Here is a 27701-nt window from a genome sequence, read left to right as displayed (position 1 = left end):
GAAAAGCTCCCAATGTGAAAAGGGCTAGCTAGTAACACAGAGCACAATGCAACTATATAAATCCAGGGGACACCCACACCTTGAATATTGCCTGCTGGTCTGGTCGCCTTCTCTCCAAAAATCATACAAGAACTGCCCTTCTCTGTACTTTTTGCAACAAAAATGCTTAGGGGGCTGGAACCTGTTCCAGGTGAGGAGAGGCTAGAGAGACAGGGACTGCTCAGTTTGGAAAAGGGCTGATGTGAGTGAGGGGACCCCACTCCACCAGACCCACTGCCCCCCCAACCCCCCCCCATCACCCACACATCAATGCAACGCTGTTAATTAACATAGAATATATTTAAAAAATAATAATAATAATAATAAATCACTCTGGCTTTCTCCTCCATAGCAAGGGGTCCGTCGCGGAGCACAGAGGTCTGGGGCCCCCACCTCCCTCAGCCCCACGGCACCTGCTCCCCCCTAAGGGCCCCCCAACACAGACGCAGGACGTGACCTCACAACAGACAAGGATTCAAAGTTACAAGTGCTTTATACATAGCCCTGTCCTCCCCCGCCCCCGGGCAGGGCCCCCCGTACACACGGCTTGGCAGGGGACGGAGTACACACAGCTCAGCGGGGAAAGACGGGGGATAAATTTTGTCTTTAAACGTTATGATTAGCAAAAACAAAAACAAACCCCAAGGCCCAGGCCTGGAGCGCTGGGGCTCAGGTCGCTAGCTAACAGAACAGCTATATACATGGCCGGCCCGGGGCTGCACACGCAGCCACACCAGCATGTGGACAGACTGTCGCCCGGAAGCTGGGGACACAGAGCCCCATGCTTGCCTCCACCCTGGCCGTGGGGTTAGGGGACCCTGGACCACCACGGGCCCACTCCCTCCGGCACGGGGACGCTGGATTCACCACCACCCCTCATCTAGTTGGAGGGTCGAGGTCCCTGGACGCAGACTCCATCCTTCACAGAAGTCGAGGTCCCCCGGACCTCTGGCACAGAGCTAGAGGACCTCACGTTCTCCCCTGCTTAGCGGGCGGAGAGCCCTGGCCACCTCCCAGCGCAGAGCGAGGGGTTGCTGCTGGGAGCAGAGGCTGGCACTGGCCCGGCTTCGAGTGATTCTTGGCGGAGTCCTGGCACCTGGGCCCGGCTGCTCAGTGCTCATGGCCCTGGGAGGTTTCACGCAGAGCGGGGCAGCGAGGGTGGACGCAGCGCCAGGCCCAGGGCGGGCGGTTTGTCCCTGGAAGTCAGGCTTGTTTGCGATGCTCGAAGTCTGTTCTCTCCTCTCCAGCACTCCTCCGCCACCTGCCCAGGGCGGGTCCCCCTCACTGCAGCCGGTCCGTCCGGAAGGAGTCCTCCACCGCGGGGTCCGTCAGGAGGGCGTAGGGGTCACTCAGCATGCTCAGGCCGTCCAGGGTGAGGGGCTCGATCTTGAGATCCTCCTCCAGGCCCAGGGACGTGTCCACCTCGAAGCCGGGGACCCCGGCCAGCGCCGATGCGATCTCCTTGGAGATGCCGGGCGGGGAGTCCCCTGGGGTTGGAGAGGAAGGGTCAGACCCAGGGCAGGACGGTGTGTGGTGGTGGTGGGGGGGGGGGGCAGCCGGAAAAGCCCATCCCGCCAGCGGGGGGGACTGAGCATCTGGGGGGCCCTGGGAAGTGGGGGGCACGGGGCAGTTTTCCTTTGGCAAAGCCCAGCCACCCTCTCAGTGGCTCCCAGCTGCATTCCACTAGCAGGGCAAACACCCATCCTGGAGGAACCCCCGGAAGAGGGGCCTGGCCTCCGTGGCCCACGCCGTGTGTGGCTCTCCTATTGACTGCCGACCAGTCCCACTGCAAACTGGGCTGAGACCCAGCAAACTCGCTCCACCGCACAATGCGCATGGTGCGGGAGGCCGCTGGAGGGGGTGGGTGCCCAGCCCCCGAGCCGGGTGCACCCCGGCCCAACCCCCAATCCGGGTGCACCCCGGCCAAGCCCAGCCCCCGAGCCGAGTGCACTCCAGCCCAGCCCAGCCCCCAAGCCGGGTGCACCCCAGCCCAGCCCCCAAGCCGGGTGCACCCCGGCCCAGCCCAGCCCCCAAGCCGGGTGCACCCCGGCCCAGCCCCCGTACCTGTGAGGACGATGTTGGGGATGGGCCCATGGCGGCTGCAGTTGCTCAGGGTTTGCCGGCTGAGGAGATGGGGGTCGTGGAAGCTGCTGCCGCTGGCCGAGAAGCCCAGGCTCTCTGCCGAGTGGTAGTTTAAGGCACCCAGGTCGTCGGGGAAGGTGTTGTGGTTGAGCGGGAAGCTGCCTGGGGGGCTCTCGCCCATGCTGAACTGCTCTAGCTGCAGGGAGACATGGGGCGGGGGGCTCAGTGACTCGCCCTGGAGAAGGGCCCAGCGGCCGCTCCGTGGGCAGAGCCGGCGCCGGGAGCCGGGATTCCCGGGCCAAAAGGAGAACGTCTCAGAGCCGTGTGACCGACGCCATCTCCGGCACCACAGGCAGGCTCCCTGCTGCCCCGGCCCCATGCTGCTCCCACAAGCGGCCAGTGCCAGTCTCCCTACGCACGCTGCTCCTGCCTGCAAGCACCACCCCCGCAGCTCCCATTGGCCGGGAACGGGGAGCTGTGGCCAATGGGAGCTGCAGGGGCAGTACTTGCAGAGAGGGGCAACGTCCTGAGCCACATGCCCCCCACGTTGGCCCCTGCCAGGAGCAGTGTGGGGTAGGCAGGGGCCTGCCTTAGTGGCAGCCACATTGTGCCGCGCCGCCGACCGGGAGCCGCTGGAGATAAGTGCTACCCGGCAGGAGGCTGCACCCCAACCCCCAGCCCCCTCCCAGAACCAACACTCCAACACTCTGCCCCACCCTGCACCCCAACACTCTGCCCCAGCCCAGAGCCCCCTCCTGCACCCCAACCCCCAGCCCCCTCCCAGAACCAGCACCCTGTACCACCCTGCACCCCAACACTCTGCCCCAGCCCAGAGCCCCCTCCTGCACCCCAACCCCCTCCCAGAACCAGCACCCTGTACCACCCTGCACCCCAACACTCTGCCCCAGCCCAGAGCCCCCTCCTGCACCCAAACTCCCTCCCAGAGCTTGCACCCCTCACCCCTCCTGCACCCCAACCCCCTGCCCCAGGCTCAGCCCAGAGCCCCCTCTCACACTGCAAACCCCTCAGCTCCAGCTCAGAGCCCGCACCCCCCTCCCAAACCCCTACTCCAACCCAGTGACAGTGAGTGAGGATGGGGGGAGAGCGAGTGATGGGGGGGGAGTGAGTGGGATGGGGCTTTGGGGAAGGGGGGGGTAGATCCTGGGTTGCCCTTAAATTCAAAAAGTGATCTTGGGCGTAAAAAGGTTGGAGACTGACTTAGAGGAACCCGCTGCAGGGACCAGTCAACCCGGCAGCCTCCTCTACTCCTCAGCGTCTACGGCCACAGGGGGCAGGCGAGGAATCGCCCGGGGTGGGGCCAGCAGCCGGTGTGACAGACATCGCCATCCTGCGCCCCTGCTGGTGCAAGCCAGTCCTGCCTCATGCCCACTCCACCTCCCTTGCCCTGAGCTGGAGATGGTGCCACCAAACCACCCCCAAGGAGCCCCGCAGGCTAGTCACGGCTCCCAGAGATCCCAGCGCTGATGGGGGGCGAGGCCAGAGACTGGGGGGAAGCAGCCCAGAGATGGCAAAGAGCAAACTCCAGAAGCGGCTTGGAGGGCCGGAACCGGGGGCTGGGACGGCCCCAGGAGCGTGGCCTGAACACAGCTGGGGTCAGGTGGGCCAGGCCAGGGCAGCTGAACGGCTACGTTACAGGTGACTTGGAAGGAAATCCCCAGCCCCCCCAAGGGTCTCCACTCCTATCGCCCCAGGGGCAAGCGCCAGGGCCCCCCCAGCAGAGACTCAACCTGCGCCGGCACTCACGCTGCCCAGGCCGAAGTCGCCCAGCGGCTGGCCGAGCTGCTGCTGTAGTGAGGAATTATGCTGGTACTGCGAGAGGTACGGCCGCTGCGTGGGCGCGCTGTGCTGCTGGGACGGCTGCTGCCGGGCCGGCTGCGGCTGGTGCTGGGGCTGCATAGGCTGGTGCTGGGGCTTCTGAGTTTGCTGCAGAGGCGGCTGGGATTGCATGAGCAGGCCGGGCTGGTTGTAGGGGTATGGCGGGAGCCTCTGGTCGGCTGGCAGCTTGCTGGTGTCCAGTGGCACGCCCTGCGAACACCCAGCACAGCAAGGGTTACAGCCACGCACCAAGCCTGGCAGGGATCTGGCCCAGGGGTCCCGCTCCTCCTGAACAGCTAGGCTATTGGTGAGACACCACCCGGCCCCCACCTCTGGGGCCAGCCCCCGGCCCACTCTCCTGTCGTTGAGCCATCAGCGCCAGCTGCTTCAGGGACCATTCTGAGGGGAAGGAGCCTGTCTGTTCGAGGCCCAACCAGGCGGGGGCTGACCCGTCCCCTTGTTCTCTACCCTCCAACGAGACTGGCGATGTTCTCAAGGTCCTTGGCTACATCTACCCACTTATATCTTGGGACTCAATGAGATCCTGTGGCAGAGAGTTCCACCGGCTACTTGTGCAAATATGCCCCCCTGCACCCGACAGGTACTCCAGGCTTTTCTCTGGCCAGCCGTCTGCGTGCCGGGGGTCAGGGGAGGGAAATGCACCCGTTTCCCTCCCCCGCCTAGAAGCGCATTCGCCTGGGGCATCAGCCCATCCCGGCGAGGCTGGGGGGAGGGCGCTCAGGAGAGGAAGAATTCAGAAAGCCTCGGCCAAGACCAATCTCCAGGTTCACAAGGACCGAGGTCCCTGGATCCCACCAGCCCCTGCAGAGATCCATGTGTGGAGGAGACCCCCCCCTTCCTCCAACCCACTGCAGGGTGTTTCTGCCCCTTCCCCAGGGTACGGGAGCCAGTGCTACTCCCCGGCGGGCAGCAGGGGGAGCCCGGTGCTGCCGAGCAGCCCCACAGCTCAGCTGGAGCCGAGCTTTGTGCACCCCACCCACGGCCAGCAGAAGCCTGGTTAATGGGGTGCAGTCCAGCAGACACCCTGGGGAGAGCGAGCTGGCCCCCGTCTGCCTTGGGAGCAGCAGCCAGAGAAGCCTTCACGCCCAGCGCCACGTTGAATCTTCCACATCCCAAGCAGCTGCGGCTTCCCCGACACCCAGCCCTGGCCCAGAGCACGCTCAGGCCCCCGGGGCTGCCTCCCTGCACAGCCTGGCCCGACGGTGGGGGGGGTTGCTGGGCCCTGGGACCAAGACCCTCCAGACTGGCTCCCAGCTTGACTGGCTGCCTTCAAGTCAGCTGGAGACTCCCTCCGGCCCCCAGGGCCAGTGGAGGAGCTGGGAGTCGGGACAGGACGGTCCTGCTCCCAGCTCCCTGGGCCGGTCACTGCGTCTCTCTGGGCCTTGGTTCCCAGAGTGTGACCGGGGAGAACAAGGCTTCCCTTCCCCGACCCTCCGGCTTGTCTGTCGACCGCGGACCGTCTGTGCAGCACCCGGCCCAGCCCGAATACACACAATCATCTCCGACTTCTCCGAGCGCCCCGTGGAGCAGGGACCCGCGAGGGGCCAGGGCAGCGCCGGGCGCCAGCTCCCCGCCCTACAGCTCCCGGCCTCCCACTGAGATGAGGATGGCAAAAACAGGACGACAGGAGGAACTGAAAGAGGACCGGGGTGACGATGGATCATGCATACCTGGGTGATGGAGGACAATGTGGGTGACATTGTTGGTGAGAACTGTTTGGGGTGCTGCCTTCTCGAGTCGCCGCCCATTGGGAGGGTGAGGGGGCTGAGCGGGGCCCTTCGGCGGGGCGACGTGTTTATGGACACCTGCACCAGGGGGGAGTAGGAGGAGCTGCTAAAGCTGGCCTGCAGGCTTGGGTTGCTGGGCGAGGACTGCATGGACTGGCTGCTGAGGGAGGAGGGGAGCGAGGGGGTGCTGAGGGAGGAGGGGAGCGAAGGGGTGCTGAGGGAGGAGGGGAGCGAGGAGCTGCTCTGGGAGGACTGCAGGGAGGGGTTGCTAAGGGAGGAATTCAGCGACTGGGGGCGCAGGGAGGCCTGCAGGTTGGGATTGCTAAGCGAGGACTGCAGGGCGGGGTTACTCAGGGAGCTCTGCATAGGTGAGGTAAGTCCTGTGGGGACAAAAAAAGAAGAGACACCACTGTTACCCATGGCAATCAGCCCGAGCGAGGCTCCGCCCCCTGGGCGGGATGGAGGGGGAGGGGGAGACCAAAAGGATGGAGACGGCAACAGAAACAAACAAACCCAGCGATGGAATCGGATCATGGCCCGAGACCCCCTCCAGCAGGCGCCTGGCGCGAGGGACGGCTCCCTTCTGCAGGGCGAGCACCGGGGCCCCCGGGAGGGGGGCTCGGCTCTTCCCTGATACGACGCCCCAGCTCGTGTCCTGCTAACCCTGACGCTGAAATGACCTGAGAGGCTCTCGTGTGCCCAGACGCTGCAGGGGGAGGTGCCCAGCTCGGCCCAGGCCAGGCCATTCTCTGTCCCCACCTGGGACGGGGGCAAGGCAGGAGCTTGCTGGAGGTGCAGAATCACCAGACCCCGCTGCAGCTGCTCAGTAACACCCAGTCCCCCCCTGACCTCCCAGCGCTAGCAGCCCCCTCTGAGCACATGCTCAGGGCCCCCTGGGGCCTGCTTGTCCTGCAGCTCTGCTCCGCGGGGATCCGAGACACCCACCACCCTGGGCCAAACTCAGCCCCGGCTAAGTCCCATGGGCCGGGGCGGAGCTATAGAGAGAAAGAGAGAGAGATACCTATCTCATAGAGCTGGAAGGGACCCTGAAAGGTCATCAAGTCCAGCCCCCTGCCTTCACTAGCAGGACCAAGTACTGATTTTGCCCCAGATCCCTAAGTGGCCCCCTCAAGGATTGAACTCACAACCCTGGGTTTAGCAGGCCAATGCTCAAACCACTGAGCAAGGCCCTGGGCGGCCTGGCTGACGTCCCATCCTCAGCACTGGGCTCTGAGGAGGAAGGAGCCCAGTACGAGTCCTACGCAACCCTTGCCCGCACGGTCACAGGTCGACTCCTCTTCTGGGCAGCAGCCCGGAGCCCTCACCTGCGGAACCGTAGCCCGTCCCCAGGCCCATGCTGCTGCTGATGCCCAGGTGCGTCATGGTGTTGGCCAGGTTACCGGTGCTGCTCCCGCCGCTCAGGCTGGGGTAGTTCGACTCGTCGGGGTCCAGGGGGGTGGGCAGTGGGGAGGGGAAGTGCAGGCTGGTGAGGTCAGGGAGGGAACCGCCCGTGTTCAGGGCGGTGGGGATGAGCGGGACGTTGGCAGGCTGATCGGGGGATGGAAAGATACTGAAAGAAACAGAGAGACGCTGCTCAGCAAAGGCGACACTCCCGAGTGCCCAGAGTCAGAGATGGGGGCTGGGCACCAGGACTCCTGGGTTCTGGGCCCAGCTGCGGGAGGAAGTGTGGCCTAGTGAGTGAACAGAGGACTGGGAGGCAGCACTCCTGGTTCTGTTCCCTGCTCCGCCATGGACTGACTTCTGTGGCTTTGGGCAAGTCCCCATGCCTCAGTCCCTCCCCCCACCCCCTACCCCCTTGAAAGGGAGACGACCTAGACATTCCCCCGAGGGGCTGAGCGATGCCCACAAGGTTCTAACAGTTGTTATGGCAGCGTGACGCGCCCGGGCACAGCACTTACTGGATCCCGGGGACTTCGCAGGATCTGGGCCTGGCCGAGGACGACGAGAGCTGGGAAATCAGAGAGGGGAGGGGGGTGAGCCTGGGCAGGGCATTTACCTCACCCCACCCCCCGAGCAGTGCGGGCGGCCGCAGTTTCTGGGCAGGAGAGAGGTAAACACAAGTTGCAACACTCCAGGCGCCAGAGGCAGGAAGCCAGCGCCCACAGCACCAGCCGAGCTGAAACATACGGGCACTGGGAGCAGCACGGTCCCACTCAGGACCTCCCGTCATGCAGGCCCACCCTTCACCACGTGGGGAGCCCTCCCACCACCACATACCCCATACCAGTACTGGGGCTCTCAAACCCACCAGGGCATCCCCCATCCCGCCACTGAGAGCAGCGCAGCCTCACCCCAGAACCCCCACACCCACCTTCTTGGTGTCCCAGGGCTTCAGTAAATGCTTGTTGTCATCCAGGAAGTTCTCCTCGATGGGAGGCACTTGGAAAAGAAACACTGGCAAGGGGAGAAGGGCAGGGGTGAGCCTTGTGCAGAGGGGGCCAGCCCAGCCCCCGGCCCCCACCAAACCCCAGGGCGCTAGCGACTGGAAGTGTTGTTAAACGGTAGCCATGCCTGGCATTAACAGGGCAATGGGCCCGAGAGACTACGGGTCCCAGCATGCAATGCTCCATGTGGAGCCAAGCAGCCTCCCGATGAAGCAGTGCACACTGGGAACTGTAGTTCTGCCAGGCCCAGGCCTGCTGGCCCCTTAGGCTTTTGTGCTCCCAGGCAACTCCCCTTCCCTGCCCCGGCAATGAAGCAGAATGTGCCACCCTCTCCGAAGCTCCCAGCCCTGCAGGGGCCAGAGCTGTCCCCCTTCCATGGGTTGGGATCAGACCCCGCTCCATGCCCCACTGTGACTGCCAGGCAAGGTGGGCAGGGATGAGGCATTTACCTTTACTGTCCATGTCCCCGTCCAGAAAACCTGAAAGAGGGATGGGGCCACGGTTAGCTATGAGCAGGGGACCCACCACGTGAGCCAACGTCCAGACACACCCCTGGGGAGAGAAGGCAGGAGACCCGACCAGCTGGGCACTGCGAGAGGCAGGGCACCAAGGAGCAGCGCTTGGACAAGCTGCCCAACGGGCGAGCCAGCGTGGATGGGAAGGTGAGGCCGACCGTCTGGGGTGACGCGGTGCAACAGGAAAGGGGGTGCTGAGCTAGACATGCCTATGGGGGGACGTGGTACAGCCGTTCTCGGACGAGGCTAGGAGATGGATCTGGCAGATACAACCCCGCCGGGAAGCCTGCGGCTTTCCTGGCATGTGGGAGCTAGCGACAAAGAGTATCCACCTGCCGCCAGGTTGGCGCCCCAGGGCATCGACCGTACCGGGCGGCCCGGCCATCAGAGCTGCCTCCTGGGCTACCACAGGACTCAGCCGGTCTGCACACGGCCCAGGGTACAAAGCAGTGGCTGGAGGCTGGGCAAGGAGGGCAGGTGGGAACAGGGAGAGGCAGGGAGCTGCGACATGCACCTGCTGCAGTAGGGGAGCAGGGCTGGGGCGTTACTCACCGCTCCTGCGACTGGGAGGGGGGACGCCCTGCGAGGGGCCCAAGTACATGTCCTGCTGGCTGGGGTTCATCACACTCGTGTGAAGCGCCGAATCCGAATTTGTTCTAATGGCAAAAGATAAGGCCCCAGTCAGACCCCCCCCTGGGCGGAGACAGGACCCAACAAGGCTGGTGCATCCTGGGAGGAGCGCGAGCTGCCAGCATGCCCCTCCCGCCCCTCAGCTGGGGGATCCATGCTCCCCTCAACAGGAAGCTGCCTGGCTCTCGTGGTGCCAAAAGCCGCCTCCTGCTTCTCGAGGCTCGCCGGGCCGTTCTCAGGAGAGCAGGCTGGTGGGATGACGGGGACCCTCGGAGCTCAGACTGCGCAGGGATCCCCGAGGGAGGAGACCCCCACTGGGACAGCGACCGGGGACGGGACAGCACAGGGCAGGAGGCTGTTTTCAGTGAATCACAACAGAAACCCTGGGGAACAGCCCTGGGGGAACCCCTTCCCAAGCCAGCAGCTGCCCCGGCCCAGCTAAGCTTTAAGGAAGCTCTAGGATACCCCAATGTTCTGCTCGCTGTCCCTTGGGGGAAAGGCCAGGCGGGGGGAGCTGTGAGCTGGAGCAGGAGGTGACGGCTGGTTTCTAGAGGCAGCTGTCAAGTCCCCACCGAAGGACCCAGCCCCTTCCTCGGGACATTCCTGTGTCTGCCGTACTGGGTTTGCTCCAGCCCAGAGGTGGCTGCAAGGCGAAGGATCTGTTGGGGGAGGCGCTGTGCACACACAGACTCAGCCTGAGGCCACCCCAGCCCGGGCACGGCAGGGCCTAGGCCCTGGAGCCACTTTTCCTGGGCTGGCACAAAGCATGTGCTGCAGCGAAGGGGCTCCCTGAGGCCCCAGGGAGACACGTGCATTGTCTTCCTAATGAGTCGGGCTGGGGCACGGGGAGGGGGCAGGGCAGGCTACTCCAGCTAACGACACACAAGGGGGAGATTGTTCAGCTGAGGGGCCTAGCCTGCTCCCAGGCAGGAAATTCTCTCTCCCGCCCCCCACAGCCCCCCACGGGCCCAGCCTCCGCACTAACGAAACCCCACGGTGGGCGAGACGTCAGTGCTGAGCCCCACGGCGACGCCCCAGGAGCATGAATGGGGACGTTGTCCTTGCTCCCGGCACACGGTGCGCGCCGAGGGGCCGAGGCTGAGCACGGTGCGTGCCGGGAGGGGAGCCAGCCGCTGTGCCTGGGCACTGAGCCAGTCCCGCAAAGCGGGGCCACAGGACAGGGCAGCTGGGCCTGCCTGCTCTTACACCCGCCGCTCCTTCAGTCCCCCCTTCACTTCCTGTCCTAAATGGCCCCCTGGCACCAGCAGAGCCCAGGGGTGGGGGGCTGTACAGCACCCTGGGACCCATTTGGGGGAAGGCCCCTGTAGAACAGCAGCTAATCCTTACCCCCACCCCACCCGTCTCCCAGGCAGCAGCCAGCAAACAGCGCCTCCTGCAGCCCCCCAACAATGGCTAGGAAAGCAGTGGCCGAGCCCTCCCTGCTGTGACATCAGGGCAGCTGCACCAAGCTGGGGAGGGGCAAGGCCTATCAGCCAGGGGCAGATCACCTGGAACAGATGGGGGGGGCACGGATCAGACTGGAGCAGGATGGGGGGGCACGAAGGGCAGACCAGGTTGGGGGGAGGGGGCACAGATCAGCCTGGAGTAGATGGAGGGGGCATGAAGGGCAGACCAGGTGGGTGCAAGGGCACAGATCAACCTGGAGCGGGGGGGGGAGGGGGGAGGGGGGAGGAGGCCAGACCAGACCAGAGTTGGGGGGCAGGGCAGGGGCCGATCAGCTGGGGGCAGGCCAGGGCGGGCTGCCTTCAGCTCTTGCTGCCTGTGCCAAACTCCCCCTCTGGCCGGTGGCGGTTTCCTTCTCCCCGGCCCCTGGGGCGCCCAAGGCCACTGACTGGCCCGTTCCCCCACCCAGGGCCCGGTGGGAAGGTGGGGGAGGCAGCTGCCCAAGGCCAGCCCGCCCGACACTTGCAGGATTCCAGCCGCTGCGCAAGGCCACCTGGAGCTGCAGCCTCCTCCCGGCTCCCCCGGCAGAGCTCGCGCCCAGCCAGCCAGGCACTGGCAGGAGGAGCGGGGCCTCGGCCCCCAGTTCCCCCCAGGCCCAGTCACCTGCCCTCAGGGGAGCGGAGCTCTGCCAGGTGTGAGGGTGCAGAGTGCAGCTCGCTCGCGGGCGGGCTGCAGCCGGGGCTGGGGCCGGGCAGTGCTGCAGCCAGTCACTCCGTGGGGGCTGGGCAGTGCAGCCTGCCGAGGGTTTCATAACTGCAACCCTTGGCAGGCCGGGCCCGAGCCAGCATTGCCACCTGCTCAGGACACGGGATGCCCGGCAGGGGAGTTGAACGGCCCTGAACCTGCTGTAACAGGACCAGCTGGGGGCCGCTGGCTGGCTGCTAATCGCCCCCTTCCGCCCATGGCCAGCAAGAACCCTCTTCTCTTGCCGAGGGGCTGGGTTTTCCTGGGCAGTTCAGTGGACTGCACCCCAGGACATGGCCACAGCCCCCTTGTGCCCAAGGGACAGACCTGGGGCTCCAGGGCCCACTCCCTCCCTGCTGACACTGCCACCAGGGGGCACTGGGGGCTGTTTGAGAGGTCTGGGGAGGCTGGGCCCTGCCTTGCCCCCCCGATTCGTTTCTAGCAAAGGCTCCCCCTCCCCCGCCCGTCCCCTCTCAGCGGCATGGCCAGCAGGACCCGGCTAGGGCACTGCATGTGCCGACCCATCACTCCTGGGGCAGAGCTGCCGGGCTTTGTGCTGCTCCAGGCGCAGTGTGCCCGCCCTCCCATGCCCAACAGGTTCGTGCCCTGCTCCGAGGGGAGAACGTGAGCCCTGTTACTAGCTAGCTCAGTGTCTTTAGAGCGGCACAGCTGGGGCACAAAGCCGGCAGCATCTCACGGAGGGCGCTGCCCTGAGCCCAGAGAGCCATTCGCGAGCCTCCCGCTCCCTTGGCCAGACACCTGGCAAAACGCCCCGCCACTGGCCCCTAGCGGGCTACCGACCCCACCGTGATCCCTGACAGCCAGGTGGGGCGGCCACGTGAACCCGAGAACCAAGCTCTGAAGGGCAACGGGGCCCTGGGCCAAATCCTCAGCTGGTGTAAACCAGCGCAGCCCCACGGAGCCGCCCCAGTCACCCATCGGGGGTCAGGACCTCAAGAGCCCCCCAACCCAACCGGACACTGGCCATCGGGCCAGGGCCCACTGGGGGTTGCGGCGTCAGCCGGCTCAGGCACAGAGAGGGAGAGAGAGAGAACGGAATCAAAAACCATTCACCTGTTGAGAGCCGACGGCAGCCTAAACAAGTGTCCTTTCTCCATGGGAAAGTTACCCCAGGGCATGGTCCTTTGTAACGAAAAACAGCAGGTTACTTTGAGGGGCAGGGAATGGGCCCTGGACCCCACCCGGGCAGCGGGGAGGGGTTAGTAATGCAGGCAGGCAGCAGGCAGCCTGGAGCTCCGGGGCCCGGATGGGAGGACATGGCCAGGGAGCACAGCTGACCTAAGGGTGCCCCACGGCAGCCTCCTCTCAGACACACCCAAACAAGGCAGCGCCTGCCCTCCCAGGCCCAGGGCACCCCGCCCAGGAAAGCTGCTGCAGCCTTGGGCCTATTCCAAGGACCACAGCAGCTCCCGTTCAGAAGAGAGGGAGCCTGAAACAGCTCCATGCAAAGCTGCCAAAGGGCCCCAAGCGGCGGCCGGATGCCTTCCTTGGGCAGGTGGCCCACTCTCCCCCGGGCAGCGCCGAGCTCTCTGCAAAGCATGGACAGTGCCCTGCCCCCGGAGCATCCCCGGGTCCCACATGGGGGTGCTAAGGGATCTCCCCTGGGCTGCCCAGAATCCACCACCTCCGGGTCCCTCAGCGTAGCAGCAGAAGGGACCTTGGCCGGGGGAAGGGGCGGTGCCACACCACGGCCAGCTACACTGAACCTGGCCTGGGAGCCAGGGGCTCCCGTGTCCTGCCAATCCCGGGGGGAGCCAGAGGCTGCCTGGGAAGGGGGGGCTGGCGCTGAGTGAGGCGCACTAGAGGGGTGCCAGGGGACCGGCAGAGAAAGGACTGAATGCAACAGAGCGGAGAGGGAAGGCTCACGCCGGGGGGAGTTAGCAGCGGGATGCGCAGCGAGGGGCGACCCCGAGCCGGGGTGTTAGGAAGGTGGGGGAGGAGTCCAAGCTGCTCTGTGTGCGCCACACCCCCTCCGGGCGCCCGCAAGGCGCTGACCGTCTGCCCCAGCAGTCCCTGGGCTGCACAATTCAATGTGCCAAAGGGAGCTGGACCAGTGCGGGGCTGGGAGCTCAGCACCTAACTCCCCTAGGCCAGAGATTCCCACCTGTCAGCTCTTCTGGTGCAAGTGGCATCCAGGGCCCTGGCACCTGCGGAACTGGGGCTGGATCTGCTCCACGCACGGCAAACCTTGGCCGGGGCACCCCACACCCAAGCCCCCCCCAGCAGGGCAGGACCCCCAGATATCTGGCTGTTGGACGGTGATCCGAGCCCCTCCCTCCCCCTCTGGGCTCAGGGGGTTTCACCCTCATGGGGCCTGGCTCTCAGCGCTGGCTGGGACGAGCACCGGCAGCCTCGTGCTGCTCTCGGGGGGATGGGGGGCTGCACGGCCTCCACCAGAGAAACAGACAGTCTGGCCGGTCCCTGGGGAGAACCCCGGCCAGCTACTTTGGGCCCCAGGACTCCCGAGGCCTCCAGACGGAGGTAGCCGAAGCCCCAGCATGGAGCTGCCGACAGGTGACAAGACAGACTCCTGCAAGCCCCTGGGCTGTTCCCCACAAGGTCGAGCTGTCTGCCCCCGATCCACTGCCTTTCCTGCCCAGCCTGGCCCCGTGGAGGGAGGGAACACCCCCAGGCTTTGAGGCCTCCCTTGTGTCCCCTGGCACAGCCAGCGTTTAACCAGGAGACGCTCCAGCGGGAAGCGTCCTGGCAGCTGCCCCCCAGGGCGATCTGCAACCAGCCTGCTAGAGGGGTTTAGGCCAAACCACAGCTGCAGTTGGAAATGCTGCTCCCTCCACCTTGGAAAGGTTCTGGCAACCCAGGGAGGGGGGGACTGGCCCCTGGCTATGAGGCTGGGGGCTGAGCCAGGCACTGGGAGGGAAGCACCACACACAGATCTGTCCTCCACCAGGACAAGCAAGGTGAGCCCCCCAGAATGAAATGAAGCCACATTTGCACATCACGCATGTCCAGGGACAGACAGATTTATCCCGTACCAGCCCCACAAGCCATCCAGCCCCTGGGACCTTGTGCCACCCCCACCAGCCTCCTGGGGGACTGGGGGCCACACGCAGCCTGAGTGTGAAGTGAACAGAGCGACTCTAGGGCTGACCGTGGTCCCACGCAGGCTGCTCCCCGAGACATAGGCTGGGGGGGCCTGGGGAACGGCTCAGCAGCAGAGCTCCCAGCCAGCCCCCAAGCGATGCACCGTCTTCACTGGGGGAATCGCGGGGGGGGGGGTAAAGGGCACCAAGACAAACTGTCTCCCCTACACACCTGCGCCTGCAGGGCAAACAAGCAGCACCAAGGCCCTTGATGTGCGCCACTGATGGAACGGACCGAGTACATTTTGAAGCTCCCTTCCTCTCTGAGGACACAGGGTCCATTCTGGCCCAGGAGAAGGGGGGGACTCTGCCTGGCCATCGCCCGGGACGGCAGCCACCCACTGGCACTGGGGCACCAGGGCTTCCCGGGGAAGCTGCCACAGCACCTGCCCTCTAGACTGATTAACAGTCGAGGCAGCCAACGTGCGAGGAGCAGAGTTAACTGCTCCCCTCCAGCAGGGAGACAAGTCCCAGCAGGTAACGCACCATCCCGCAGCCCGGGCCACGCGGGGGCACTGCCCGCTGGGACTTGGGGATGCCAACGGCTCCATCACCTACAGATCACGGGCTCCCGGCAAGTCACCGGTGCAGCCTGGGTTGGGCCCACCAGCTCCCCAAGACCGAAACACTGGCTCTGTTCCGAAGCAATTCACACCCAGCCAGAGAGCTGGTTCTGCTCTGACCCTGGCTCTGGCCAGCCCTTGGCGTGTCACAAGTCCCTGGGAGAGCCCTGGAAGGTCCCTGCTGAGTCGCAGCCCCTCAAACTGCTCGGCCAGTTGTACGCCTCTCGCCCTCAGCGGGAGCTGCTCCCTAACTAGCCTTGCTGAGCCCAGCGAGGGCCCGGGCCCCTCCCCACAGCGCCACGCCTGGCAGGGCTCTCCTGGCAGCCCCTCCGGGATTCCAGAGGACACATGCTGGGACTGTCACCGTACGGCAAACGAGGAGGCCTGGTCCCTTCCACAGAAAGGGCCTATGGGGCCCAACCCAGCCGTTCCTCCCCATGCTGCAGCAGGGAGCTCTGGCCTGCGCAGCCCTCTGGAAATTCCACACCCACAGGCGGCCAGGAGCGAGGGGACCCCCCAGCCCTGTCCAGCACAGAGGGCGTCCAGGCAGCTGGCTCCGGTGGGAGCTTACGGGGACACCGCGGGGATGGGACGTTGTGCCCAGCGTCGTGGCAGGTAACTCCTGAGATTACTGAACTGGGTGTTGGGTCAGTCTCAGTCGCTCCCTCCCACTAGCCCCTTCTGCCTGGCTGCAGACACCAGCAGGGAGCAGGAAACCTGCAGCCAGCTCCCCGGGACTTCGGGCACGGGCCGGGTCCTGCAAAGGGGATTTCATCAGCGACCCTTCAGCTGCAGCTTGTATCCCAGAGCCAGTGACCCTGAGAAGGGCCCTGGCGGCCCCGTGGCCCAACAGGGCTGCTCCTACGTCACTGGGCGTCCGGGGGGCGATTACCTTCTCCAGCTGGGCTCGGGGGGAGGCGACAGGTAGGCCGGGCTGTAGGGAGAGTTGTCCACGTGAGCAGAGAGTTAAGGATCAAGCCGAGAGTGCCTATGAAGAAGCAGAGTTGGAGCCGCCCGGAGGGGCTCTGGCAGGGCACGTGTGATCAGAGCAGCCCCACCGAGGGGTTAGTGCCCCCTAGCCCCAAGGAGCCGCGCACCCCGGGCCCACGCAGGAGCCCACTGGGAGGCAGCCGCGGGCGCTGTCCTGGAGCAGGCCGCAGCACTGCTAAAGGATATGTGGCGCACGTAGCGGCGCAGAGGAGACACCATGCGCCGGGGGTCTCGCTGCACTCGCTCCACCAGGCCGTGGTGCCGGGTGCTGCGTGCCGAGTCCAGCGGCGAATGCAAGGGGCCCTGCGGAGACACAAAGGGGCGTTGCTCTGACCTGCCACGGGGCTTCGCCGTCCCACCTCCCCCCACTACTGCTGGCGGCTGGCCCCAGCGCACTCCCCCCGACTCCCATGCACCGTGGAGCATGCAGGGCCCTGCAGTATTGCAGATGGGGGGCCCCAAGGGAGGGGGGATTTCTTCCCAGCCCACTGGCCAGGGCTTGGTTGAAGCCTGTGCGTGACGGAGAACCAGCATTACCCAGCCTTCCTCTCCGACTCAGCGTCTGGTATCCCAAGCAGAGCACCACGCATGCTGCCCCGTGTCTACGCTCCCCTGCTTTTCCCATGAGCCCCAGGGCTGTGCGGGGTCGCCCCCAGGCAATAGGACAGGACCTTACGGATTGGGGACGGGAGTGGAGCCTGCCAGTGCCCGCAGGGGGAGCTGCCGTCCGGCTTCTGGGCCTGTTACCTGGAATTCGGAGACGCCGCTCCCGATCTGGTTGACGTTGGGCAGCGAGCCGCTGTAGTAGGGTCCCCGGCTGTGAGCCAGCCGCAGCTTCTGGGCCTGCAACTGGACCAGAGAGAGATGAGGCAGCGTCAGAACCGGATGGGCAGCCCCCGGGAGCAGGAGTCAGGAACACTCCGTCAGCGGCAGAGCTAGGAACACGCATCTAATCCCTGGACCCTGTTCTTGCCACTGGACTATGCTGTTATCGGGGGGGCGCTGAGGTTCCCGAGCGGCCCGGCCCTCCACACGCAGCCCCCAGCTGGCTTTTCCAGCCCATCCGCAGCACCTCATGCCCGCCAGCCAACTTGGCGCCACAGCTGGGAACGCTCTCACGGCTCCTTAACCCCCACTCCTTTGCAGGCCTGGTGGGCACAGCTGTGTGCGCCAGAGGCGGGGACCGGCCCCTCTGCGCCAGCAACTGGAGGGTAGCGAACAGAACACGATCCTGCCAACGACAGGCCAGCAGCCTCATTCCGCACCAGGGAAATTGGTTGAAACGGATGTGAAGACCAGTTACCAGAGAACCCGGCGCCTGCAAAGGGACTCATGCCTCAGCACGATTAGAAGACTTGGACGGGATCACAAGCATGTGGACAATGGGGATCAGTGGTTATAGTGAACTTGAACTTTCACAAAGTCTTTCACAAGGTTCCTCACCAAAGGCTCTTCAGCAAAGTAAACACAATCGTGGGATGAAAGCGAAGGTCCTCTCCTCCCTCAGTAATCGATTAAAAGCCAGGGAACAAACGACAGGCACTAAGTCACCTGCGTGCCCGGGCGCCGAACACCCCGTTCCCAGCTGCACGCCCGGAGCTGGGTCAGATCCCCACATTTGGGACCCATCCCAGGCCCGGGCGAATACGTTCCAGCTACTCAGCGCACCCCTGCGACGCGAGCCGGCTGCCCAGGAGTCCCTGGCTGACTGGACACTTCACACCAAGTACTGGCCCAGAGCCAGCGTCCACATTCCCTCGCTGGCCTGAGGCTTCCAGGCCTAGGCAGGCTCCCAGCTCTGCAGCGCTCTGGGGAAGCCCAAACTCAAGGGCAGGGGAAGGAGGGGAAGTCTGGCAGGAGAGGCTGTCACTGCAAAACCACGGGAGGGGGAAGCACAGAGGAAATTCCTGTGCCCGCGCTGCTGTTCGTGGCACAAGCTGGCATGGAGGGTCAGGAGCCGCAGCACGCTCGGCAACGGATGCCCTGGCAGAGAGGCACCCACTGGACAGCTCAGGCAACGAGAAGGGAAGCCCCAGGTGGCAGCTCGACGCCACCCTGACAGCCCCCAGCTGGGGCAGCTGTTCAGATCTGCAAGCCACACACTGGGGGCCGCCCTCCCCCGCCCTCTCGCTGCTGGCATGGCAAGGACGGGAAGCGTCTGCCAGCAGCCAGGGGCATGGGGCTAGGGCCACGACCACCAGTGGACCCAGCTCAGCTCGCTACAGCATGTTTCCCGTGCCCATCTTGGGGAAGGCAGGGCCACAGCACTCTCCCCAGCGAGCCAACTCCCAGTGGGAACAAGCCCGCCAGGCTGGACTCAGATACGTGGCCACAGGGAGCAGCTCAAACTGCTTCTGTCCAGCATCAGGAACGAATGAGGAGGGCCCTGGGACGGGCCAGGCACAAAGCTGGGGTGGAGGGGCACGGAGAATCCCGGGGCTGAACTCACCCCCCCACTCCACAGCTTGCCCAGCTCCACAGCGCCCCCTCTGGATGAACCAGGAGCTGCAGTGACCTGCTGGGGAAGGAGACATGCGCTCCCCAATAATAAACTCAGCATCGACTGCACTGGGCCATCCTCTCCAGGGGAGAGGCGCCCTGGGACATAGGAGTGGTCAGACTGGGTCAGACCAAGGGTCCATCTAGCCCAGTATCCTGTCTTCCGACAGTGGCCAGTGCCAGGTGCCCCAGAGGGAATGAACAGAACAGGGAATCATCAAGTGATCCATCCCGTCGCCCATTCCCAGCTGCTGGCAAACAGAGGCTAGGGACACCATCCCTGCCCATCCTGGCTAATAGCCATTGATGCACCTGTCCTCCATGAACTGATCTAGTTCTTTTTTGAACCCTGTGATAGTCTTGGCCTTCACAACATCCTCTGGCAAGGAGTTCCACAGGTTGACTGTGCGTTGTGTGAAGAAATACTTCCTTTTGTTTGCTTTAAACCTGCCGCCTATTCATTTCATTGGGCAACCCCTAGTTGTGTTGAGAAGGAGTAAACAACGCTTCCTTATTTACTTTCTCCACACCCGTCAAGATTTTATAGACCTCTAGCATATCCGCCCTTAGTCGTCTCTTTGCCAAGTGAAAATTCCCAGTCTTATTAATCTCTCCTCCTACAGCAGCCATTCCAGACCCTTCATCATTTCTGTTGCCCTTTTCTGAACCTTTTCCAATTCCAACAGATCTTTTTTGAGATGAGACGACCACATCCACCCGCAGTATTCAGGACATGGGCGTCCCATGGATTTATAGAGCGGCAACAGGATATTTTCTGTCCTATTCTCTCTCTTTCCTAAGGATTCCCAACATTCTGGTCGCGGTTTTGACGCCGCTGCGCATTGAGCAGGTGCTCCAGCACCAGCCGCGCCGCAGAGGGGGGCGGGGACAGGCCCAGACTAGGAGGGGGCTGAGTGCGGGGGATCCAAGGGCACGAGGCTGGAGAGCGCTGAGTCTCCTCTCTGCCAGGGAACACAACGCAGTCACACGGGGGACGAATCCTGGGCTAACGTCACATTCAATCACCGTTGCCTGGCCCCTGAACCAGCTCAGAAATAACGATCTAGAGCTGGGCTCTGGAGCCATCCCAACGAGGTAGCGGGATCAGAGCAAAGCACAAGATGCCGCGCCCTGGGGACAGCCCCACAGTGACCGCGGGGGGCACAAGGGCCCAGCTCCTTGGCTAGCACGGGCAGCTCTGGGGAGGTGCCTGCACAGCAAAGCCCCCGGGCTTTACGAGGCAGGCCCTGGTGAGAAGGGCGGGCAGAGGCACTGGCAGAGGAGTCGGCATGAGCCAGGCGCTGGTGGGACGGGCGGGCAGACGAGTTGGCGTGAGCCAGGCGCTGAGGGTTGGGCAGAGGCATTAGTGCGAGCCAGGCGATGGTGGGACGGGCGGGCAGAGGCGTCAGCGTGAGCCAGGCGCTGGTGGGACGGGCGGGCAGAGGCACTGGCAGAGGCGTTAGCGTGAGCCAGGCGCTGGTGGGACGGGCGGGCAGAGGCGTCGGCGTGAGCCAGGCGCTGGTGGGACGGGCGGGCAGAGGGGTGGGCAGAGGCGTTAGCGAGAGCCAGGCGCTGGTGGGACGGGCGGGCAGAGGCGCTGGCAGAGGCGTTGGCGTGAGGCAGGCGCTGGTGGGACGGGCGGGCAGAGGCATCGGCGTGAGCCAGGCGCTGGTGGGACGGGCGGGCAGAGGGGTGGGCAGAGGCGTTAGCGAGAGCCAGGCGCTGGTGGGACGGGCGGGCAGAGGCGCTGGCAGAGGCGTTGGCGTGAGGCAGGCGCTGGTGGGACGGGCGGGCAGAGGCATCGGCGTGAGCCAGGCGCTGGTGGGACGGGCGGGCAGAGGGGTGGGCAGAGGCGTTAGCGAGAGCCAGGCGCTGGTGGGACGGGCGGGCAGAGGCGCTGGCAGAGGCGTTGGCGTGAGGCAGGCGCTGGTGGGACGGGCGGGCAGAGGCGTCGGGGTGAGGCAGGCACTGGTGGGACGGGCGGGCAGAGGCGTCGGCGTGAACCAGGCGCTGGTGGGACGGGCGGGCAGAGGCGCTGGCAGAGGCATCGGCGTGAGGCAGGCGCTGGTGGGACGGGCGGGAAGAGGCGTCGGCGTGAACCAGGCGCTGGTGGGACGGGCGGGAAGAGGCGTCGGCGTGAACCAGGCGCTGGTGGGACGGGCGGGCAGAGGGGCGGGCAGAGGCGCTGGCAGAGGCGTCGGGGTGAGGCAGGCACTGGTGGGACGGGCGGGCAGAGGCGTCGGCGTGAACCAGGCGCTGGTGGGACGGGCGGGCAGAGGCGCTGGCAGAGGCGTCGGGGTGAGGCAGGCACTGGTGGGACGGGCGGGCAGAGGCGTCGGCGTGAACCAGGCGCTGGTGGGACGGGCGGGCAGAGGGGCGGGCAGAGGCGCTGGCAGAGGCGTCAGCGTGAGCCAGGCGCTGGTGTTACGGGCGGGGAGAGGCGTCGGCGTGAACCAGGCGCTGGTGGGACGGGCGGGCAGAGCGGTGGGCAGAGGCGTTAGCGAGAGCCAGGCGCTGGTGGGACGGGCGGGCAGAGGGGCGGGCAGAGGCGCTGGCAGAGGCGTTGGCGTGAGGCAGGCGCTGGTGGGATGGGCGGGCAGAGGCGTTGGCGTGAACCAGGCGCTGGTGGGACGGGCGGGCAGAGGGGCGGGCAGAGGTGCTGGCAGAGGCGTCGGCGAGAGCCAGGCGCTGGTGGGACGGGCGGGCAGAGGCGTCGGCGAGAGCCAGGCGCTGGTGGGACGGGCGGGCAGAGGCGTCGGCGAGAGCCAGGCGCTGGTGGGACGGGCGGGCAGAGGCGTCGGCGAGAGCCAGGCGCTGGTGGGACGGGCGGGCAGAGGCGTCGGCGAGAGCCAGGCGCTGGTGGGACGGGCGGGCAGCGGGGCGGGCAGAGGCGTTAGCGTGAGCCAGGCGCTGGTGAGACAGGCAGGCAGAGGCGTTAGCGTGAGGCAGGCACTGGTGGGACGGGCGGGCAGAGGCGCGGGCAGAGGAGTCAGCGTAGCCTGGAGAGGTAACCTTTGGCTCCAGCAGCACACGAAGCAGCCGGGCTGGCCCACGTCTTGCCTCCCGCCGGGGCGGGGCTGTCGTGGGGACGGGGAGACAAGCAGCTCCTTGGGAGCACACGGGCACATTTTAACATCATCTCTAAAGACACCTGGCCCCCAAGCGCCACGGCTCAGCCACCGCCATGGCACTGCCAGGCTGGGTTCCCACGACGGGCTAGTCACAGGCCCAGCACCGAACAGCCCCCTTCCCTGCCTAGGGGGTCAGACACGGGGCTCAGGGCACTGCCCTCCCTCCGGGGGAGGGGACCAGGGCGGGGCTCGGCCGGACCAGGACAGGGCAGGGAGGGGCAGGAGCCCCCTACATGGGACCTGGAAGCGTCTCTTCCGGCCCAGGCCTGGCACTGTGCCCACCCCGCTGCCCTCTCGGCCCTTCCTGCTGGGGGCCAGGGCACACCTGGCAGGAGAGAGCCAGACTTCCGCCTCCTCCCCGTGACACCCCGGGGGCAGGAAGCTCAGCACTGCCACCCGTACGCTGGGCAACGGCCCGGCTGCCACTTCCACAACCAGCTCCAGTGAGTCAGAATCCTGCTGCCAAGCCACAGGCCGACTCCCCGCCCCGCAGGCCCCACGGTTAAAGGTCGGCACAGCATGCAGCTGCTGGGAGAGCTCGGGGGGGGGGGGGGTTGGGAGAGCTGCGCGGGGGGGGGTGCTCCACAGGGGGGGCGCTGCCCTGGGAGAGCTCTGCGGGGTGGGGGGAGCTCCGCGGGGGGGGGGCTGCCCTGGGAGAGCTCTGCAGGGGGGGGAGCTCTGTGGGGGGGAGGCTGCCCTGGGAGAACTCCACGGGGTGGGGGTGGGGGGCTGGGAGAGCTCTGCGGGGGGGGGGGGGGGGAGTTCCACGGGGAGGCTCTCCTGGGAGAGCTCCGCGGGGTGGGGGGAAGCTCGGGGTGCCCCGGGGAAGGAAGCAGAGCGCAGGCTCCGGGGACAAGGGGAGACAAAGGATCGCTAGGGACTCATCTGCCCCGAGCAGGGTCCCAGAAGCCCAGCCAGGCGGGCGCCCAGGGCACCTGTCGAGCTCTGGCCAGTGAATCTGGCTCGCCGGCACCCAGGGGCAACGGGGCTCTGGCCACAGGCTGCAGCCATGGAGGGGGTCTTAAAGCTGTGACCCACCGGGGGGGAGAGGGGGGAGGCTTCAAGCCGTGCAGCTTCAAGCTGCAGAGCAGGTCTCTGCTCAAGACAGGACAAAGCGATGCTCCCATTGGCAATCCCGCTCCCCAGCGACTGGCCCTGCTCCCGAAGGAGAGAGGGGGCAGTAAAGGACAGGCAGGCGAGTTAGCGCTGGCAGCCTGGTGCCCACAGAGCAGGCACCACAAGGACACAGCCTCTCCTGGCCAGACAGTCCCGTAGTCAGGGCAGAAAGGCTGAGACTGCCAAAGCGAAGGGGGTGTCTATGAAATTCCATCTCAGCCCCACAGAATCAGGAGGCAGAGATTCAACCCTGGCACCACTAAGTGCCCAGCGCCACCAACAAGCGCCACCGTCCGGGCAGTTTGGTTCCACTGCAGAACCGACCGTCAGCCGCCCAGCCCCTTGCCTGTCTCGCGTCACCCCGCAAAGGCCAATTCTCACCCACGACTCCAATAGCGAGCGCCTTGGCCATCAGATCTGCCGGGAACAAGGCCGCCCACAGGAGCAGCAGAGACACCGACACCAGTTCACTCATCCGATCCCCCTCGAGCCCTGGCTGACGAGCTGCCGTGCAGAGCAGCTCAGAAGCCCCCGATCGTAAATTCCTCAGCTTAAAACCAGCAAAATCCTGACCCCAGAAAAAAGGGAGATTTAGTCACCAGCTGTCTCCGCAGCGCTCCGGGATTAGGGCTCCGAGCCTGCCTGGGTTCAGGGCTCGGGATTTCAGCTCCACGTCCCAATGCCAGGGCCCCTGGCGGGAGAAAACCGAGTCAGCCCGGGGGCCGGGGGATTCTGCTGTCTGGCTCAGAGCAGGAGTGAAGAATTCCTTCCTGATCCCTCCAGCTGGTCCACTCCCCCCCGACACCGGAGCTCCGACTCCCCCGTCTTAGCACCGGGCCACAGCGCTAGTCCTGGGTAAGGGACATTTGCTTTGGTAAAGTGCTCTGGCAGACTCAGTGCCATTGACGCAGACACGCCCCCGGGGGAGCCTCCGAACTCCAGCGGCAGACCCCGACCAGGCGCTCGGGGGAGGACAGCACCAGCTAGTTTGGAATAAACCAGCAGCAAAGACAAAGGCCCCGCACAGGGCACTAGCTGACAGCACCAACAGCACAGCCCCTGAACACGGCCCCAGAGAGGAGCCAGCTTCCAGCAGCTTGGTCAAGGCCCTGGAGACGGAACTCCCCTCTGCCCCGCGGGTGGGGGCTCAGGGCAAAGCTGGGGTGCGGGAAACTGCCACTCCACAGAGCACACCTGACCTGGGACCCTGCAGGGCTCGGGACGGGGCTCCCAGGGATCAGGCTCCTACCGTGCAGAGACAGGCAGGACTGGTCCCTACAGCACGTGCTCCAGGATAGCATCTCACGCTACGTGCCCAGCCAAGAGCCCCGGCTCCTGCCACGCTCCTTGCCAGTCCTCCGCTAGCGGCTCTCTCCTTGTGCTGCCCACACGGCCCCTTGGCCTCAGTGGGCGCAGGGCAGCCCGTAGGAACGTCGGACGCACGCCTGAGCCGCTAGCTCGCCCTGGATCTCTCACACGTTTCCTGAGCAGCCAGTCCGGGGGCTCACCGGGCAGCACTGCAGAGCATGGGTCGCAGGGAGGGCGGTTCTGCCAGGTCCCCCAGCTCTGCTGTACATTAACCAGCTGTTTACTGTGCAAACAGGGCCCCGCAGCCTCTCAGCCAGGACCACGCTCAGCTGGCCCGGCTCTTCGAGACCACGGGGCTGGGAACCCCAGCCAGGCTCACGTCCCACTTGTGTGTCTGGGGCAGGGCTCACTTGGCCCGTCGGGGACCGCTGGGCTCAGCACGCAGAGGGACAAATCGCTACCTGGACCCAAGGAGCTGGCTCGGGAACTGCCTTACGCCCCGGGCTCGGAGCAGCGACCCCGGTGACGGACGCCTCCCGAGGCATCTCCTGGCCTGCACTACGGCTGCCTCCAGCCCCCAGAGGGCTGCAACCCCCTGCGCCAGACCTCCCGAATCCCCGGAGTGCACTCCCAACGCCGCTCCCAGGTGTGATCCCCTCCCTGCAGCCTCGCTCAAGCCCACGCGCTCCCCATTCACACCAGTTCAACCCCCCCCCTCCTTTTCAGATCCCACCCACCTCCTGGAGCTGGCTTCCCCACTGCCTAATGCCAGCCTCTCCCTGTCCCTTCACTGCCACGAATGAGACCCTCTGCAGCTCCCGCCACCTGGAAGGGCCCCCCCCCCGGATCTCTCAGCTCCTGTATGTCAAATTGCAGCTGCAAACAGCTGTCCCCATGTGCCTGCCCCCCCCCCCCCCCAGCTCTTCTGGGAAGGAGTCTGGCTGGAGCATGGAGTGGATGGTATTCCCCTAGGACACAGCCTGGGACAGTAGAATCGGCGGCTCAGGCAACTGGCTGCTGGGCAAATCCCGGGTTTGGCGATGTTCACCCGTCCCCATCGCGTGCAAAGAAAAACGGGACCTGTCCCCCTCGCTGCTGGGGGGCTTCTCCTGGCCCCGGAGCCAGGTCAGCGGAGACCCAGCGCTGCCCCAAGCATCGCCCAGCCCCGGGCTCGGGTTTTCTCTTCCCCACTTCCGACCCTCGTCGGACAGCTCGACAAAGCACTGAGTGGGAGGGTCGGTCCCGAGCCTACGGGGAGCGCTGCTCTGGGGTGGGGGCAGCTCCCCGGATCACCCCCCGGCCGGCCCCTCGCGCTTTACCCAGCCCAGGGATGCCCCGGCTGGGGGACCAGGGCAGGGCTGCCCGGCCGGCGGCGGGGAAAGCCCCCCAGGCACGAAGCGGCGGCGGGATGGCTCAGTCCGGCGTGTCCCCTGAGCCCCACGGGCCGCCGGCTGGAGACCCCGGCCCGGCTCGTGGCGCTCCCGGGGGGCGCTGCTGCCTCCGGCGTGGGCCGAGCGGCTCGCCACGTTCCCGGCCCCACGCGCAGGGACAGCCCGCGCCGGGCCCCACTCGCCGCCCCCCGACCTGCGGAGCGACCCCGGGGCTCTGCCCGCCGGCCCCGCTCCCGCCCCCCTCCGACCCGCCGCCCGGTCCGCTCCGGTCCGCTCCGGTCCCCTGCCCGGTCCGCTCCGGTTCGCTCCGGTCCCCTGCCCGGTCCGCTCCGGTCCGGCCTGCTCACCCGCGTGGAGCCGATCTCCATCATCACCTCCTCGAAGGCCGCCGTCTCCTCCGCCTGCCGCTGCTTCTGCAGCGCGATCTTCTCGCTGAACTTGCGGGGGTTGGAGGCGCCGGCGCCGGCCGAGGAGCCCGGCCCGGGCCCGGCCCCGGAGCCAGACGCCGCCATCTTCCCTGCTCAGGCAGCTCCTGCCGCCGCCTCGCAGGCCGCAGGCCTCCGCCGCACAACACGGAGGCGCGGGGCATCACGGGAGGCGTAGTTTATTTACCACCTCGCCCGCCGTTCTCCCCCTAGGGGGCCGCTGGCGGAAACGGACTACAGCTCCCAGAGCGCCTAGCGCGCCGCAGACGGGGACGCCGCCTAGGGCTGCTGGGAGTTGTAGTCCTGCGCAGGGAGGAAGCGCGCACTCTTCAGCGGCTGACGAGGGGCTCGGGGACTACAGGTCCCGCCCTGCACCGCGCGCCCTATAACTCACGCCCCAAGAATCCATCCCAGGCGGCCTGCACCGCACGGGTCCGCTCCGGCCTGGCAGGAGTGGGGGTGGGAGGGAGGTGGGGGCCGGGGGCTCCTGCTCTTGTTGCTAATAACCGGCTTGAGCTGACGGTGGCTTTACACTGATACAACAGCATCAGGGCCAGGGCCCCCCTACAGCTGGTGGAAGCTTGCAGCTGGAATTGCACGGGGCACTAGTGAACCTGGCCTGACTGCCCTTTGCACCACTGCCTAGTGCAAGGAAAGGGAACACGGCACACAGCACTCGTGAACCTGGCAACTGACTACCCCTGGCACCATTGCTGAGGCCAGGTGGAACAAACGCTCCCAGGATCCCCGCACTGCTACTGATTCCCCCCCGCTGCCGTTCCAAGCACAAAGTGCAGTTCTTTGATCTGCTTCCACTCGTGAAAATACGTCGCACGGCTGACACCTCAGCCAGCATTTTTAAAAATTGCCAAAAGAATTTTCAGGAATCAGTTCCCTGCGCAATTCTCAGCCTGAGAGGAAAAGGAAGAGAAAAGGCACTACATGAAAGAGTCCAGTCAAGTGACTTCCACAGCCCTCAGGCAGAGGCGCGGGCTACAACAGAACAGCCTCAGTCAGACTGAACGGCAAAGGCAAGGCACGCACACGCAGAGATTCCCCCGCTCCGCTGTAGCTCTGCTTTGCTCCATAGGGCTAGGCGTGCGTTATCCGGCACCAAGCAGGGCCTTGGCCCTAAACCCATTTCAAAGCACTCTACAAACATGCACTGAGAAAACCTCGTCAAACCTGGCTGAGATGGTGAAGAACGGCATCCCCTCCTCTCTGTTCTGGCTGGGGCAACAGGCCCAGAGCAGCGAAGGGACTTGCCCCAGGTCTCTTAAGGGATCTGTGTCAGGACCAGGAGTCCTGGAGCCGCTGGGCACGTTACAGTAGATAGCGTTTTACAATCCAACCTTGCGGGAAACAGAGTGAAATTAGCAACTGGGCTCCTTTCCAACCCATTCTGTGATACACTTCAACCTAAAAACGTCCCCACAATGAACCTCCCCATCAAACCAAGCTCTGCTTTCCCGCAAGAGACCAGAGCTTTCCCAATGGAAAACAAACTCCAGAAGCAGCGGGGCTAGCATGCTGCCTCCCTGGCAACCTAGATACAAGCTGGCAGGCAAGCCGGGTTTGCAGCTGAAAGGCCTGTACAAGTGCTAAGCATGACTTGAGAGGGTAGTAAGCCCCGGAGATTTGTTCTAGCCCGGAGGGCTGCGAGCAGGGCTCGTTCAGTACCAGCCAAAAGCCTCCATCCTACTGCAGATAGGCAGGCTGTGGCACAGGGGGCTAGTGGAGGTTGTTGGTAAGT

At 65.5% G+C, this 27701-nt stretch overlaps 1 protein-coding gene across 3 annotated transcripts; it reads right to left on the bottom strand.

Annotated features, from left to right (window-relative positions):
• Nucleotides 1-318: 318 nt before the first annotated feature.
• CRTC2 (CREB regulated transcription coactivator 2) lies at nt 319-26090 on the bottom strand. 3 transcript variants are annotated; one of them, XM_054010943.1, is made up of 14 exons: nt 25871-26089; nt 16826-16927; nt 16268-16381; nt 15981-16045; nt 12478-12546; nt 9178-9281; nt 8560-8589; nt 8038-8120; nt 7625-7674; nt 7031-7275; nt 5649-6085; nt 3886-4167; nt 2104-2317; nt 319-1526 (listed from the first exon to the last, which is right to left on the bottom strand). In XM_054010943.1, exons 1-14 carry the CDS (start codon nt 26033-26035, stop codon nt 1321-1323), a joined length of 2166 nt encoding a protein of 721 aa, XP_053866918.1. In that variant the 5' UTR covers nt 26036-26089; the 3' UTR covers nt 319-1320. The 3 variants fall into 3 exon arrangements, with proteins under 3 accessions (XP_053866918.1, XP_053866921.1, XP_053866919.1); XM_054010946.1 differs by lacking the exon at nt 25871-26089 and adding an exon at nt 24074-24268; XM_054010944.1 differs by lacking the exon at nt 12478-12546 and having other exon boundaries at nt 25871-26090.
• Between the last annotated feature and the right edge of the window lie 1611 nt (nt 26091-27701).

The sequence above is a fragment of the Malaclemys terrapin genome, chromosome 21 (genome assembly GCF_027887155.1).
Source record: "Malaclemys terrapin pileata isolate rMalTer1 chromosome 21, rMalTer1.hap1, whole genome shotgun sequence".
Taxonomy (NCBI): Eukaryota; Metazoa; Chordata; order Testudines; family Emydidae; genus Malaclemys; species Malaclemys terrapin.
The sequence above is the reverse complement of the archived record's forward strand: the minus strand, read 5'-3'. Positions and strand labels throughout refer to the sequence as shown.

Coding starts and splice junctions, on each gene's coding strand:
- CRTC2 (XM_054010943.1), bottom strand. CDS start 26,035: ATGGCGGCGTCTGGCTCCGGGGCCGGGCCCGGGCCGGGCTCCTCGGCC. Junction 9,282..12,477: donor CTGCCGTCGGCTCTCAACAG/GTGAATGGTTTT, acceptor TTTTGCCATTAG/AACAAATTCGGATTCGGCGC. Junction 4,168..5,648: donor CATTGTCCTCCATCACCCAG/GTATGCATGATC, acceptor GGGTGTTCGCAG/GGCGTGCCACTGGACACCAG.